This window comes from Procambarus clarkii, chromosome 4, assembly GCF_040958095.1.
Source record: "Procambarus clarkii isolate CNS0578487 chromosome 4, FALCON_Pclarkii_2.0, whole genome shotgun sequence".
Taxonomy (NCBI): domain Eukaryota; kingdom Metazoa; phylum Arthropoda; class Malacostraca; order Decapoda; family Cambaridae; genus Procambarus; species Procambarus clarkii.
In genome coordinates, this window is record NC_091153.1 from 44,280,414 (window position 1) to 44,296,456 (window position 16,043).

The following is a 16,043-nucleotide window of genomic DNA, read 5'->3' on the forward strand; positions in this document are numbered from 1 at the left end:
CTTCACTCTGAACGACTCCGACATAAGAGAAATCGGTTTTGAGGACCCAGTAGGAATGAGCGACCACAGTGTACTGGTGTTTGAGTACTTGATTGAAGAAGGGTTATTGAACTCGAGGAGGGATACCGAAACCAAAAGGTTAGCATACCGAAAGGGAAACTATGAGGGGATAAGAAAATTCCTAACAGATATAGCATGGGAAACAGAGCTCAGGGGTAAGACGGCCCAAGATATGATGGATTACATCACGCAGAAGTGCAAGGACGCAGCAAACAAGTTTGTCCCAGTCCAAAAGGAAAACAGAGAAATGAAGATGAGAAACCCATGGTTTAATCAAAGATGTAGGCTAGCTAAGCAGCAAAGTAAAAGGGCATGGAGAAACTATAGGAATAACAGGACACTGGAGAGCAGAGAAAGATACCAGAATGCCAGGAATGAATATGTCAGGATGAGAAGAGAGGCAGAAAGACAATACGAAAATGACATCGCAAGCAAGGCAAAGACTCAGCCTAAATTGTTGCATAGCCACATTAGGAGAAAAACAACAGTAAAGGAACAGGTTATGAGATTAAGGATAGGGGCGGAAGGATTCACTACAAATGACAAGGAAGTGTGTGAGGAATTGAATAAGAAATTCCAGGAGGTCTTCACCTTAGAACAAGGAGAAATTCCAGAGGTAAGTGAGGGAATAGCTAACCAGGAACCACTGGAAGAGTTTGAGATTACCAGTGGGGAAGTAAGGAAGTGTTTACTAGAGTTGGACGTGACGAAGGCTATAGGCCCAGATGGAATCTCCCCTTGGGTTCTAAAGGAAGGAGCAAGAGAACTGAGCCTACCACTCTCCATAGTGTATAACAAATCACTGGCAACAGGGGAACTGCCAGATATTTGGAAAGCAGCTAACGTAGTCCCGATATACAAGAAAGGGGATAGACAGGAGGCACTGAACTACAGGCCAGTGTCCCTAACCTGCATACCATGCAAGCTGATGGAGAAGATTGTGCGAAAAAAACTAGTGGAGCATCTGGAGCGAAGGAACTTTGTAACACAGCATCAACATGGGTTCAGGGATGGCAGGTCCTGCCTCACAGGGTTACTTGAATTCTACGACCAGGCAACAAAAATAAGGCAAGAAAGAGAAGGGTGGGCAGACTGCATATTTTTGGATTGTCAGAAAGCCTTTGATACAGTGCCACACAAGAGGCTAGTGCGAAAGTTGGAGATGCAGGCTGGAGTGAGAGGGAAGGTACTCCGGTGGATAGAGGAATACCTAAGCAACAGGAGACAACGAGTCTGTGTGAGGGGTGAAGTCTCAGATTGGCGAGACGTCACAAGTGGAGTCCCGCAGGGGTCAGTCCTCGGACCTATACTGTTTCTGGTATATGTAAATGATCTCCCAGAGGGTATAGATTCGTTCCTCTCAATGTTTGCCGACGATGCAAAAATTATGAGGAGGATTGAAACAGAGGATGATAGTAGGAGGCTACAAGATGACCTGGATAGACTGAGTGAATGGTCCAACAAATGGCTGTTGAAGTTCAACCCGAGTAAATGCAAAGTAATGAAACTAGGCAGTGGAAACAGGAGGCCAGGCACAGGATACAGAATAGGAGATGAAGTACTTAATGAAACAGACAGAGAGAAAGATCTAGGAGTTGATATCACACCAAACCTGTCTCCTGAAGCCCACATAAAGAGAATAACGTCTGCGGCATATGCGAGGCTGGCTAACATCAGAACGGCGTTCAGGAACCTGTGTAAGGAATCATTCAGAATCTTGTACACCACATATGTAAGACCAATCCTGGAGTATGCGGCCCCAGCATGGAGCCCGTACCTTGTCAAGCACAAGACGAAGCTGGAAAAAGTCCAAAGGTATGCTACTAGACTAGTCCCAGAACTAAGAGGCATGAGTTATGAGGAAAGGCTGCGGGAAATGCACCTCACGACACTGGAAGACAGAAGAGTAAGGGGGGACATGATCACAACCTACAAAATCCTCAGGGGAATCGACCGGGTAAACAAGGACGAACTTTTCAACACTGGTGGGACGCGAACAAGGGGACACAGGTGGAAGCTGAGTACCCAAATGAGCCACAGAGACGTTAGAAAGAACTTTTTCAGTGTCAGAGTAGTTAGCAAATGGAATGCATTAGGAAGTGATGTGGTGGAGGCTGACTCCATTCACAGTTTCAAATGTAGATATGATAGAGCCCAATAGGCTCAGGAATCTGTACACCAGTTGATTGACGGTTGAGAGGCGGGACCAAAGAGCCAGAGCTCAACCCCCGCAAGCACAATTAGGTGAGTACAATTAGGTGAGTACACACACACACATACACACACACACATTCTTTTAGCGTGAGAGTAGTGGAAAAAATGGAATGGACTTAAGGAACAGGTTGAGGAAGCAAACTCTATTCATAATTTTAAAACTAGATATGATTGGGAAATGGGACAGGAGTCATTGCTGTAAACAACCGATGGCTAGAAAGGCGGGATCCAAGAGTCAATGCTCGATCCTGCAAGCACAAATAGGTGAGTACACACAGCATAATTAAGCTACAAAACTATTTTATAAACTCTAATAGTCAAAGGGACCCCCTCCCCCCCCCCACAAAAAATTACTCATCGGTAAAGTCATCATTCCCCTGATGCTGTAAATCCCCAAACGTGACACTTAAGTGCTTCTAGGGATTACTGGACTGACTCACAGTAATCACCTTTTGCCTCTTTTTATTTTTTTTATTTTGTGAAACTTTTATATTCTTGACTAAGTTGTACTGACACTGTTTTCCTCTGGCACCTTACACTCTCACATTCACCTCACATTTTCATATTCACCTCACAGTCCTTCTCATTCTCTCACTTTCACCTCTCATTCTCATGAGAGAATGATAGGTGAAAGTGAGATTCACCTTCATTCACCTTCCTACTTCACAGTAACCATTCACATTCACTTTTCTTTCTCACATTCATTTCACACTCACTCTTCTTCACCTTCACTATTGTGACAGAGTGTATCTATTCTCAGATATCTCTTGAGCTCGTAAAATCAGAATCTCTACATACCCATTTTGTTGTAGCCAATTTTTATCATTACAATCTCTCTCTCTCTTTCCATTCCCATTATTTTGTAAATGGGGAATTAGAGGGTAGAGTGAGGGAAGTGAGAGAAGACTCCCCTCCCGAGGACACGGGGGAGATAAAGGGGGGGGGGGGAAAGGACTGTGCAAATGGGGGAAGATAATGGGGATGCGGGAAGTGGGGGAAATGGGTGCTGCTGTACTGTATCGTTAGGTGATCTTGTTCTAATGGTCGGCTTCTATGGTTCCACCTCTCGGACCATTTAATGGGGGCTTCTTGTCTTGTTACGGCTGCACCTTTTCCAATCCATCTTATTTTGAGCCCATTAGAAAGGGTTAGTGAGCGGTGAATGGGATAACCTTCCTCCCTTACCACCCATTTCAACCCTCTTCTTTTCCCTTCCTCTCCCTATATACGCTCTCTCCTTCTCTCTCTTTCGTCCCAAAAAAACGTAAGTTCTTCTGGTAGTGAAATAGGCTTTGAATTGACATCAATGTTCGTTGTTGCTGTTTAAGATTCGCTAATTGGAATAAAAAGTTCCAAGTAGCACGGGCTATGGTGATCCCGTAGTGGACTTACCTGGCACAGGACCGGGGCAAGTAGCACGGGCTATGGTGAGCCCGTAGTGGACTTACCTGGCACAGGAGCGGGGCAAGTATAGCACGGGCTATGGTGAGCCCGTAGTGGACTTACCTGGCACAGGAGCGGGGCAAGTATAGCACGGGCTATGGTGAGCCCGTAGTGGACTTACCTGGCACAGGAGCGGGGCAAGTAGCACGGGCTATGGTGATCCCGTAGTGGACTTACCTGGCACAGGAGCGGGGCAAGTAGCACGGGCTATGGTGAGCCCGTAGTGGACTTACCTGGCACAGGAGCGGGGCAAGTAGCACGGGCTATGGTGAGCCCGTAGTGGACTTACCTGGCACAGGAGCGGGGCAAGTAGCACTGGCTATGGTGAGCCCGTAGTGGACCAACCTGGCACAGGAGCGGGGCAAGTAGCACGGGCTATGGTGATCCCGTAGTGGACTTACCTGCCATCAATTCTCGCCAACATCACGCTTAATAACCTTCAAACACATCAAACATCACCTCACAACCCACACGCCGCATCCTAACCTAACTACTGTAACACCCCTAATCGTGTGTATATCTTGTATGCCCTCATCATGTCTATGGTGTAAAAGAAGCAACAACAATAACACCAAGGGGGCTAATTGGCTGGATTAACAAGCATTTGGGTATTGATTACAAGGAGGGTCGACTCATCCACATAGGCCAATGTTTATTCTCTGTCAACCCGTCCTCATAAACAAAGGCTAAAAGTCCATTCCATGCACCCGCCAAACCCGCTGTTTATGAATAAAAAACGGTTTAGGTTCTGTTGGCGATTATTTGTATTTGTAGTACGTGGGTGAAGCATTTACAGCGTTGTGGGTCGAACAAAATTCGTCAGTGAAGCACTTGTTCCGGAAGTGTTCGAACGTCGTCAGTTGTGAGTCGTGTGTAAACCGTTTTTCATTCATAAACAAGGGGGTTGGCGGGTGCATGGAATGGACTTTGGGTCTTCGTTTTGGAGAACGGGCTGTTTACAGGGTTGTGGTTCGAACAAAAGTCGTAAGCGAAGCACTTGATCCGGAAGTGTTCGAACGAAATCAGTGGTGAGTCGTGTGTAAACCGTTTTTCATTCATAAACAGCGGGTTTGGCGGGTGGATGGAATGGACTTTAGGTCCTTGGAGAATAGGCTAAACTACCTGATGACAATCTTCTGTAAGGTAAGGCTGCGGACTTCACAGCGGCCGCTGTTGGAGACAGTATGAGCCTCCAGGTATAATTTATTTTTTAAAATTTTTTTATTTTTTTTTTATTTTTTATTTTATTTTTATTTTTATAAAATAAATTTAAAAATTTATTTATTAAAATATTTAATTTACATGGAATATATATATATATAAATCCAGCACTTCCTGTGTGTGTTTACAGGTCTGTTGATGCTTAAACGTGGCTATAGGCAGTTTATTTACGTTATTCTATATTTCAAGTCTGATTCCTGTTTACATTATTCAATGTATAACTCAGGCACGAGATTAATTCCAATTTACAGTTTGGAACGTGAGAGCGTGTTTATTTACACCATCCACGCCAGCACGCGAGCGGCAATTAAGCGCTATTCACTATTTTGTTACGTAACATTTCGGTTCAGCAATGTGGACAGGAGACTGAGTACAGGAACCCTGTACTCTCTGTACCCTGTGGCACTTTGTTGTGAATACTGTGTGTTTGGGTTACCAATATGTACCAATATGTAGTGATGGACCACCAGAAAGTACCAATATGTAGTGATGGACCACCAGAAAGTACCAATAAGTAGTGACAGACCACCAGAAAGTACCAATATGTAGTGATAGACCACCAGAAAGTACCAATATGTAGTGATTGACCACCAGAAAGTACCAATAAGTAGTGACAGACCACCAGAAAGTACCAATAAGTAGTGATAGACCACCAGAAAGTACCAATATGTAGTGATTGACCACCAGAAAGTACCAATAAGTAGTGACAGACCACCAGAAAGTACCAATATGTAGTGATAGACCACCAGAAAGTACCAATATTTAATGATTGACCACCAGAAAGTACCAATAAGTAGTGACAGACCACCAGAAAGTACCAATATGTAGTGATTGACCACCAGAAAGTACCAATATGTAGTGATAGACCACCAGAAAGTACCAGTATGTAGTGATAGACCACCAGAAAGTACCAATATGTAGTGATAGACCACCAGAAAGTACCAATAAGTAGTGACAGACCACCAGAAAGTACCAATATGTAGTGATAGACCACCAGAAAGTACCAATATGAAGTGATTGACCACCAGAAAGTACCAATATGTAGTGATAGACCACCAGAAAGTACCAATATGTAGTGATAGACCACCAGAAAGTACCAGTATGTAGTGATAGACCACCAGAAAGTACCAATATGTAGTGATAGACCACCAGAAAGTACCAATATGTAGTGATAGACCACCAGAAAGTACCAATATGTAGTGATAGACCACCAGAAAGTACCAGTATGTAGTGATAGACCACCAGAAAGTACCAGTATGTAGTGATTGACCACCAGAAAGTACCAATATGTAGTGATAGACCACCAGAAAGTACCAATATGTAGTGATAGACCACCAGAAAGTACCAGTATGTAGTGATAGACCACCAGAAAGTTCCAATATGTAGTGATAGACCACCAGAAAGTACCAGTATGTAGTGATAGACCACCAGAAAGTACCAATGTGTAGTGCTTGACCACCAGAAAGTACCAATATGTAGTGATAGACCACCAGAAAGTACCAATAAGTAGTGACAGACCACCAGAAAGTACCAATATGTAGTGATAGACCACCAGAAAGTACCAATATGTAGTGATAGACCACCAGAAAGTACCAATATGTAGTGATTGACCACCAGAAAGTACCAATATGTAGTGATAGACCACCAGAAAGTACCAATGTGTAGTGCTTGACCACCAGAAAGTACCAATATGTACTTAACTCTATACCAGGCACCGACTGTGAAAGGTAGTTCACACTAAAAAGTTTTAAAAGCCTAAACAGTCACACTAAAAGTAATTCTATACTTGCCATTGAAGAATAAAGATACATTAACCCGGATATCCTTTATCTTAATCACACAGGTATGACTAATGTGTGGTGGTATCTTATCAGAGCGGGAACCAGGCAGTCGGTCGGGCTTTGGCTGTGTTCAGCCCGATCTCTGTTGTCGTTTGGCGCGTCCATAGTACGCTTGCCTCTCGTCTGTATACAGCCGTCCACAGAGACTCCTGCGTCAACGTGACAGCTTCTGTGGACCGATTCAGTGACCGATTGTGTGTGTGCGGAGTATATTGGGGAGGCATTGGCTAGTCCCTGTGTTTGAGGTCTCGTCTGAGGCTTCAGCAACTGGAGAACGTCTGTCCCTCGCTGTTCGTTGCTGATATAGATGCGTCTGGCAATGGATTAATGTAGTGATGTTATTAAGTTTTGTGTTGCTGAAGTGGCTGGCTTAACTACAGGATTTCGTTTGGTGAAAGACGTGATTAGACTTGACCGGGGTGACAATAGTGAAGATTCACCGTCTTAGTGAGGCACTTGGCTCTTCAGTGTGGCATTCCATCCATAGACAAGTGTACCCAAGGACTTAATATTCAAGTCAATCTCGAGATTTGGACAATCATTAGGGGGTCAAAGGGTCCTAACAACTAACCCCTCTCCCCTCAACCACCTCCCCATATATCAGTCTTGCCCCCTACCTCACACACTGGTCGTCATGGCAACCCTTATTCAAGTCTTAACTACGTTAGTCATCTTGGGTGAGTAGAGATTTCTTTTGTCAGTGTTTGACAATATGTTGAGGTGAGAATGAGAGCTAATGGAGGCTTGTGTGTGTGTGTGGACTTACCTATGGTGTTTGGGAAGGGAAGGGAATTTTCAGGGGAAAGGGGCCAAGCCATTATGACTTTATGGCACTTGGAAGGGGTCAGGATAATGATTTGGGATGGGACGGGGAGATGGGAAGGAATAGTGCCCAACCACTTGTAGATGATCGGGGATTGAACGCCGACTTGCATGAACTGTCGCTCTACCGTCCAGCCCAAGTGGTTGCTGGGTGTTTGGGGTATTCTGTCTGAAGGAGGGAGAGGTGAGGGGGGGGGGGAGGAGGGGATATTTGGCGAGACAGACGAGGAGGAAAAGATTGAAAACACTGAAAAATAACGCGAAATATGAATCTCGAAATTATGACACAAGAAAATCAAACATCAACACACTAATAGCAGTGTATATAGCAGTGTATATAGCAGTGTATATAGCAACAGTATTAACATTAACTGTCGTTGGTAGCAGGAGAAGTAAGATTATGTTCAACATTGATCTCTGCCTGTTCAAGGTACCATATGAACGTTCAGTAATAGCCTCTTCAGTGTTCACTCCTGCCAGTAGTGGGATATAGAGGGAGTGGATATCGAGGAGAAAACCCTTTAGATTTTCAAATATTAATTGACTGGAGGTAATTGTCCTCAACTAGCACCCCTGGTAATGACCGTACAGGCATTCGTTTTGTTTTATCGTGTTCTCTCTCTCTCTCTCTCTCTCTCTCTCTCTCTCTCTCTCTCTCTCTCTCTCTCTCTCTCTCTCTCTCTCTCTCTCTCTCTCTCTCTCTCTCTCTCTCTCTCTCTCTCTCTCACTCTTAACTTAACCTAGGGTTCAATTGGATTAAGTTCAAGAATCCTATTCTGCTATGGCGGTGTGTCCACTCACAGGATGAGTGGCGCTGCCCAATACTGTCACTATGGCGGTGTGTCCACTCACAGGATGAGTGGCGCTGCCCAATACTGTCACTATGGTGGTGTGTCCACTCACAGGATGAGTGGCGCTGCCCAATACTGTCACTATGGCGGTGTGTCCACTCACAGGATGAGTGATGCTGCCCAATACTGTCACTATGGCGGTGTGTCCACTCACAGGATGAGTGACGCTGCCCAATTCTGTCACTATGGCGGTGTGTCCACTCACAGGATGAGTGATGCTGCCCAATACTGTCACTCTGGCGGTGTGTCCACTCACAGGATGAGTGACGCTGCCCAATACTGTCAACATGGCGGTGTGTCCACTCACAGGATGAGTGGCGCTGCCCAATACTGTCACTATGGCGGTGTGTCCACTCACAGGATGAGTGACGCTGCCCAATACTGTCACTATGGCGGTGTGTCTACTCACAGGATGAGTGGCGCTGCCCAATACTGTCACTATGGCGGTGTGTCTACTCACAGGATGAGTGGCGCTGCCCAATACTGTCACTATGGCGGTGTGTCCACTCACAGTATGAGTGGCGCTGCCCAATACTGTCACTATGGCGGTGTGTCCACTCACAGGATGAGTGGCGCTGCCCAATACTGTCACTATGGCGGTGTGTCCACTCACAGTATGAGTGGCGCTGCCCAATACTGTCACCATGGCGGTGTGTCCACTCACAGGACGAGTGACACTCCCAATAAACTGGCTCTTTGCGGCCAAATGTTAAATTTTAATCTTATCTAGTACTTAAGCTGTCATATGATCTCTTGATTCGCCTTCACAATACATAGTAAAATAGGGAATCATTTGTTAGTTGATTTCTCGACACTGAATTGGATATATTTTGGATTAATTGGATTAATTTTACTGTAATCACACACTGGCCTTATACCTGGTCTCTCTCTCTACCATATACCTGACTCTCCCCTTATATGTGCCAAAAACGTTTCGTACATAGTGTTCTAAAATTCCCATATTTAGTTTCTCCAATTTATCCCGTAATTGCACTTTTAAATCAAGTTCAAATAACTTGGACAATTTTCTAAATAGGGGTTTTAATATAAAACCGTAATTGGTCAATTTTTATTTATGTAATGTGTACAAATATGTTATTTGTGGAATGTCTCGCCTAGCCATAGCACAGGAAACAATAAGACTGTCCATTACCGTAGGAATAAATCGTGTGGTAGAGATAAGCCGCAGAGCTCATTCCCCTCCGATTTGTTTTCTGCTGGTGAGTAAACACGCACATAAAAAAAAAAAGATTGGAGGAATGTTACATTTGTCTGGCGTCAATAATCCTCGATGATACAGCGATTGGTATATTTATTTCTAATCTCTCTTTCTCTCTTGATAAGACTCAAACGTCCCACAATGACGATAAGATTAGATTATCGATTCACCAATCACATGACTGTATGTCCCCAGGCGCGCGTGCGCACACAGGCGGGTGCGCACACCCACCAGCGTCAACCACATGGTGGCACAGTTGGCTTCGTTCCCAAATCGCAATCGCAGATCCCCAAGTTCGGTTTCCGGGCGCGACGGAAATTGTCGGATGAGTTGAATTTCACCTAATGCCGCTGTTCACCTAGCATAGGTACCCCATGATTTAGGCAACTGTTGTGGGTGTTACATCGTGGGGAGGGTCAGTGGTTCGACCTTGAGGGGGGGGGGGAGAGGGATGGGACTCAATACAAGCGTTAAGTGTGTATATATATTCCCAGTCTTCCTGTCCCGGATAAAGGAAGTTGTAATTATATTTTCTACCCTTCGTTATATCAGGTTGTAGGCTTAAAAGACCGAGAATTAAATAAACAGAACAATTGGGCAGTTATCAGAGAAATGAGGTTGTTTTTAGAATTTATTTAATCGTAATTACATAGATTACAATGCTAAATAAAATTTATTAATACTGGATTTTTTGTTATAATTTTAATGGAAATGTATTTGTATTAAAATTTTTTGTATGGAATTCCCTTTGTATTTACGAAAGCAAGAAATCTTTGATTTACACAAATAATTATTTATTTATTTATTTACTTATTTACAAGAAGGTACATTGGGAGTTTACAGAGAACATAGAAATTAAGTTGATTTTACATTCTTGTAAAGTCATTTACATAGAGTTAATTATTGTGTAAAAAGTACCATAAGAAAAATATATATATCGAGCAGGAACATATTAGCGGTGATGAGCAGTTGACTCTTTCAGGGCTGCTGGTTCGAAGCACCTGTATATTTTAAATTTTCTTCAGTCTTCCTGAAAAGACTGAAAAAGATTACAGTCTTGTTGGGTCTTTGAGTGTGGTGCCCCCCTTGGGGTCTTTGAGTGTGGTGCCCCCCCTTGGGGTCTTTGAGTGTGGTGCCCCCCTTGGGGTCTTTGAGTGTGGTGCTCCTTGGGGTCTTTGAGTGTGGTGTCCCCCTTGGGGTCTTTGAGTGTGGTGCCCCCCTTGGGGTCTTTGAGTGTGGTGCCCCCCTTGGGGTCTTTGAGTGTGGTGCCCCCCTTGGGGTCTTTGAGTGTGGTGCCCCCCTTGGGGTCTTTGAGTGTGGTGCCCCCCCTTGGGGTCTTTGAGTGTGGTGCTCTTGGCCCTTGAGTGTGGTGCTCTTGGCTCTTGAGTGTGGTGCTCTTGGCCCTTGAGTGTGGTGCTCTAGGCCCTTGAGTGTGGTGCTCTTGGCCCTTGAGTGTGGTGCTCTTGGCCCTTGAGTGTGGTGCTCTTGGCTCTTGAGTGTGGTGCTCTTGGCCCTTGAGTGTGGTGCTCTAGGCCCTTGAGTGTGGTGCTCTTGGCCCTTGAGTGTGGTGCTCTTGGCCCTTGAGTGTGGTGCTCTTGGCCCTTGAGTGTGGTGCTCTTGGCCCTTGAGTGTGGTGCTCTTGGCCCTTGAGTGTGGTGTTCTTGGCCCTTGAGTGTGGTGCTCTTGACCCTTGAGTGTGGTGCTCTTGGCCCTTGAGTGTGGTGCTCTTGGCCCTTGAGTGTGGTGCTCTTGGCCCTTGAGTGTGGTGCTCTTGGCCCTTGAGTGTGGTGCTCTTGGCCCTTGAGTGTGGTGCTCTTGGCCCTTGAGTGTGGTGCTCTTGGCCCTTGAGTGTGGTGCTCTTGGCCCTTGAGTGTGGTGCTCTTGGCCCTTGAGTGTGGTGCTCTTGGCCCTTGAGTGTGGTGCTCTTGGCCCTTGAGTGTGGTGCTCTTGGCCCTTGAGTGTGGTGCTCTTGGCTGTTAGGGTCTAGCCAGCACGCCATAAGGTCAGATCACAATCAGGAGTCGCGAACTGATGGAATGACCCACCGAACTATCGTCTGCTCGTCTTATCATAGTGGGCTTCGTCTAAGCTCATTTAACAATGGACTAAATCAACCAATCCGATTAAAATTCGATGCATTAGTATAATTTATAGCTTCGTTACTCTGTCGTTTTCTATGAATTGGTGCAGATAGTTGGATTTCTCGAGGGCATACATTTCTAATTTGGCAAGATAGTTCATATTTTTTTAGTTACGAATTTGCATTTCAAAAGAACGGAATCAGGCAACGAGCTCGGCTTCTCAGAGGACATATGGTCATTCAAAAACATGGAGAAAATGCAGTAAATTATCCGGAACCTCAGGACGACGAATCCCGAGCGCCGTCCACTCAGCCGTCAGGCCTAAGCCTAATATTTTGACTAGACTCGCCCATATGACTCAATAGGCAAATCGTGACCCCTACGATAGCGAAACTGGAGTGATATCATCCGATAACGAATGATATAAAATAACAGCTTTGGGACAGTCATCAAAACGGGTGAATTACTTAATGAACGACTTTGTTTAGTGTATATTTTTTTTTAAATGTCGTTTCGTAAATATAATTATATTTCACAACTTGCATTCACCGTGGGAGAGTGGGCCTCGTCCAATTGAGCCCTGAAATGGGTTGTTTGAGTCAGGTGCTCAACAACGCATCACTGCATTGAGATGAAGTGATGCTGTGAGAAAGATATCCATGTATGAAGTGTGAGAAAGTGTTTGGAGCACGGCGGTGGGATCGATCTTGCGTCCCCTGAGCCGCTGCTTCGATCCCGTTGTCCTGTTCCAAATTGTCAGTTATATCACTTTATTTGTGATTTCAGTGTTTAATCAATAATTGATTAATTAGATTCATTTACCCGCGTATGTTGATGAACAGGTGTGAGCTCGGGTATTGAGGTCGGTCCCGTACGGCTGGTGAGCAATGGCCGCTACATCGACTACCGTTCGGGACCGTCGAAGAACAACAGTGTCTTGGAGTGTCCCGTCGTACTGGAGGCTGACGAGAAGGAGGTACTGAAGATGATCTCCTGGAAGATGCTGGGCCCAAGAGGGAACGAGGTGGTTGGTAGTTACGACTGGACGCCACCCAACACTGGAATAGGTCCGTTGAGACGTTGATTCTGTCTGCAGGCGATGAGTCACAATAACGGGGCTGAAGTATGTTGACCAGACCACACACTAAAAGGTGAAGGGACGACGACGTTTCGGTCCGTCCTGGACCATTCTCAAGTCGATTGAGAATAGGTCCAGGACCGAAACGTCGTCGTCCCTTCACCTTCTAGTGTGTGGTCTGGTCAACTTGATTCTGTATGATAATTTATTTTGTTTTCAGGTTAAACTTGAGATATAATTGATGTTTAATTTGGCTTTTTGATTGTGATGTATAGTGTCAAAGTCTAACTCAATAACCAGCACTGCTAATTCAGCCTTTCCTGCCATCCAAACAGCTTCAGGCGTACTGAATCGGGTTGTTAACCTAGGCCGCTCTGATGGGAGCCTCGAACTAACTGAACTAAGATACAACCTGAGTGGCTACTACGAGTGTTCTGCCACTCTCACCAACGGCCGAATTCAGAAAGCTGAGAAATGGGAAGCTTTAATTATAGGTAAGATCCTCCACTCTGAGAAAGAAATGAGGATATTCCTGAACTATATAATCATATGGAATACCAAGAGAATGTAAATAACTCTTCCTTATTCTTTTTCTGTACCCCACATTCCATGTCTGTGTTCGATCCCCGATGGCCTGACTAGTTGAGCATCGTTTCATCACAGAGAGAGAGAGAGAGAGAGAGAGAGAGAGAGAGAGAGAGAGAGAGAGAGAGAGAGAGAGAGAGAGAGAGAGAGAGAGAGAGAGAGAGAGAGAGAGGGAGAGAAAGAGGGAGAGAGGGAAAGAGAGAGAGAGAGAGAGAGAGGGAGAGAAAGAGAGAGAGAGAGAGAGAGAGAGAGAGAGAGAGAGAGAGAGAGAGAGAGAGAGAGAGAGAGAGAGAGAGAGAGAGAGAGAGAGAGAGAGAGATAATCTAGTCTTGCTGGCTTAGTTTATTTTATAATCATTGCCTTTAAATCATTTCTTCACCTCCAAAAAATCCAAAATCCAGATTCGACAGCAAGCAGAGTATCAAGCAGAAGCGAAGATAAGCCAGAGAGGTGTGCTGTTGTCAGCAATACCGAGATTAGGGCCATATATCCATCACCAACAGTGCACAGTGGCTTGTACTCCCTCAGTCGTCACGGCTACATCACCGAAGTCACTGATGCAGAATGGAGTCGTGTTGTCTATCCTAACAAATCAGTTAGTTACTCCCACCACGAAATGGAATTCGAGGTGAGGAAGGTTCATGGGTATGGGGGCCAGATTCACGAAGCAGTTACGCAAGCGCTTGCGAATCCTAGGCCCAGATTCATGAAGTAGTTACGCAAGCACTTACAAACCTGTACATCCTTTTTTTCACTCTTTGGCGACTTTGTTTGCAATTATTAAACAGTTAATGAGCTCCGAAGCACCAGGAGGCTGTTTATAACAATAACAACAGTTGATTGTCAAGTTTTCATGCTTGTAAACTGCTTAATAAATGTAACCAAGGCCGTCAAAGATTGAGGAAAGATGTACACGTTCGTAAGTACTTGCGTAACTGCTTTCGTGAATCTGGCCCCTGCTTGATGGGGTTCTGGGAGTTCTTCTACTCCCCAAGACGGGTGGGCTGATGAGTGATTGGGGTGGGGGGGGGTGGTGATTGGGTGATTGTTTGATCACTTGTTTAGACTTTTATTTATAAATGTAGAACATTTATAAATAAAATAATTGGGAAAGTAGATGTGAAAAAGTACAGTTCATTAATTGCACCTTATTGCTTCAAGACTTTATTTCATATATCCCTGATTTTCCTGTGCAGTGAATTCTTGAGAAATTCACTGTTAAATAATAGGAAATTCACTGTTAAATGTTTTGACATGGTTAAATCCATGGTTAGTTATTATACTAGCCCGTCCTCATACACCAGCCCGCCCTCATACACCAGCCCGTCCTCATACACCAGCCCGTCCTCATACACCAGCCCGTCCTCATACACCAGCCCGTCCCTCATACACCAGCCCGTCCTCATACACCAGCCCGTCCTCATACACCAGCCCGTCCTCATACACCAGCCCGTCCTCATACACCAGCCTCGTCCTCATACACCAGCCCGTCCTCATACACCAGCCCGTCCTCATACACCAGCCCCGTCCTCATACACCAGCCCGTCCTCATACACCAACCCGTCCTCATACACCAGCCCGTCCTCATAACCAACCCGTCCTCATACACCAGCCCGTCCTCATACACCAGCCCGCCCTCATACACCAGCCCGTCCTCATACACCAGCCCGTCCTCATAACCCAGCCCTTGATTTAAACCCGCTTCTTGGCCGAGCTGGACCTGAGGACAGGACGAATTATTAACTAAATCACTAATGTTAATTTCTACATTTTAACATGACAAATCACTGATGTTAATTTCTACATTTTAACATGATAAATCACTGATGTTAATTTCTACATTTTAACATGATAGATCAACGAGCATACTCCCGAGGACGCATACTTCTTGCTCACTGTTGGAGTAACGAAGACAGATGGCAATTATATCTCTCTCTATCAGGTTAAGGGCACCAGCCGACTGGGTGAGTAGCTATGCTGGACCCATTTCTTATCAGTAGATATAGATACTTTATCAGTAACTATGGTAAAGTTGTATCTAGCTCTCTAAGACCACTGTGATGTTTTTTTATAGCTTAATTTATAATGTCTTTGTGTGTTTATCATGTTATCGTACTCCCATCTTCGCTATCGTGCCAAGTAACATAACGCAGCATTGTTCCACAGTTGAGGAGCGAGGATGTCCGGCTCTGACGCACAAGGCTTATCAGTTAGAGACTTACACCCCTGATAAGAGGAACTGTCGAGGAGAATATGATGATTCCTTCGGCGAGCTCAAGGTACAGGTCGACACGTGTGTAGGAGAGGAGAGAGAGAGAGAGAGAGAGAGAGAGAGAGAGAGAGAGAGAGAGAGAGAGAGAGAGAGAGAGAGAGAGAGAGAGAGAGAGAGAGAGAAAGAGAGGGAGGAAAGGGCGAGAGATAAGGGGAGATATGAGGTAAAGAGAGAAGAGAGATACAGAGAAGTGAGTGAGAGAGAGAGAGAGAGAGAGAGAGAGAGAGAGAGAGAGAGAGAGAGAGAGAGAGAGAGAGAGAGAGAGAGAGAGAGGGAGAGAGAGAGAGAGAGGGAGGAAAGGGCGAGAGATAAGGGGAGATATGAGGTCAAAGAGAGAAGAAGAGAGATACAGAGAA

The 16,043-nt window shown here is 45.1% G+C and overlaps 1 protein-coding gene across 1 annotated transcript; it reads left to right on the top strand.

Annotated features, from left to right (window-relative positions):
* Positions 1 to 6,839: 6,839 nt before the first annotated feature.
* On the top strand, positions 6,840 to 15,694 carry LOC123750201 (uncharacterized; the record flags this gene model as incomplete). Its single annotated transcript, XM_069333997.1, is given in 6 exon segments — positions 6,840 to 7,456; positions 12,595 to 12,819; positions 13,166 to 13,324; positions 13,817 to 14,043; positions 15,271 to 15,379; positions 15,582 to 15,694. Coding segments are annotated over 6 exon segments (876 nt in total), but the record flags the coding sequence as incomplete, so codon positions are not given.
* Between the last annotated feature and the right edge of the window lie 349 nt (positions 15,695 to 16,043).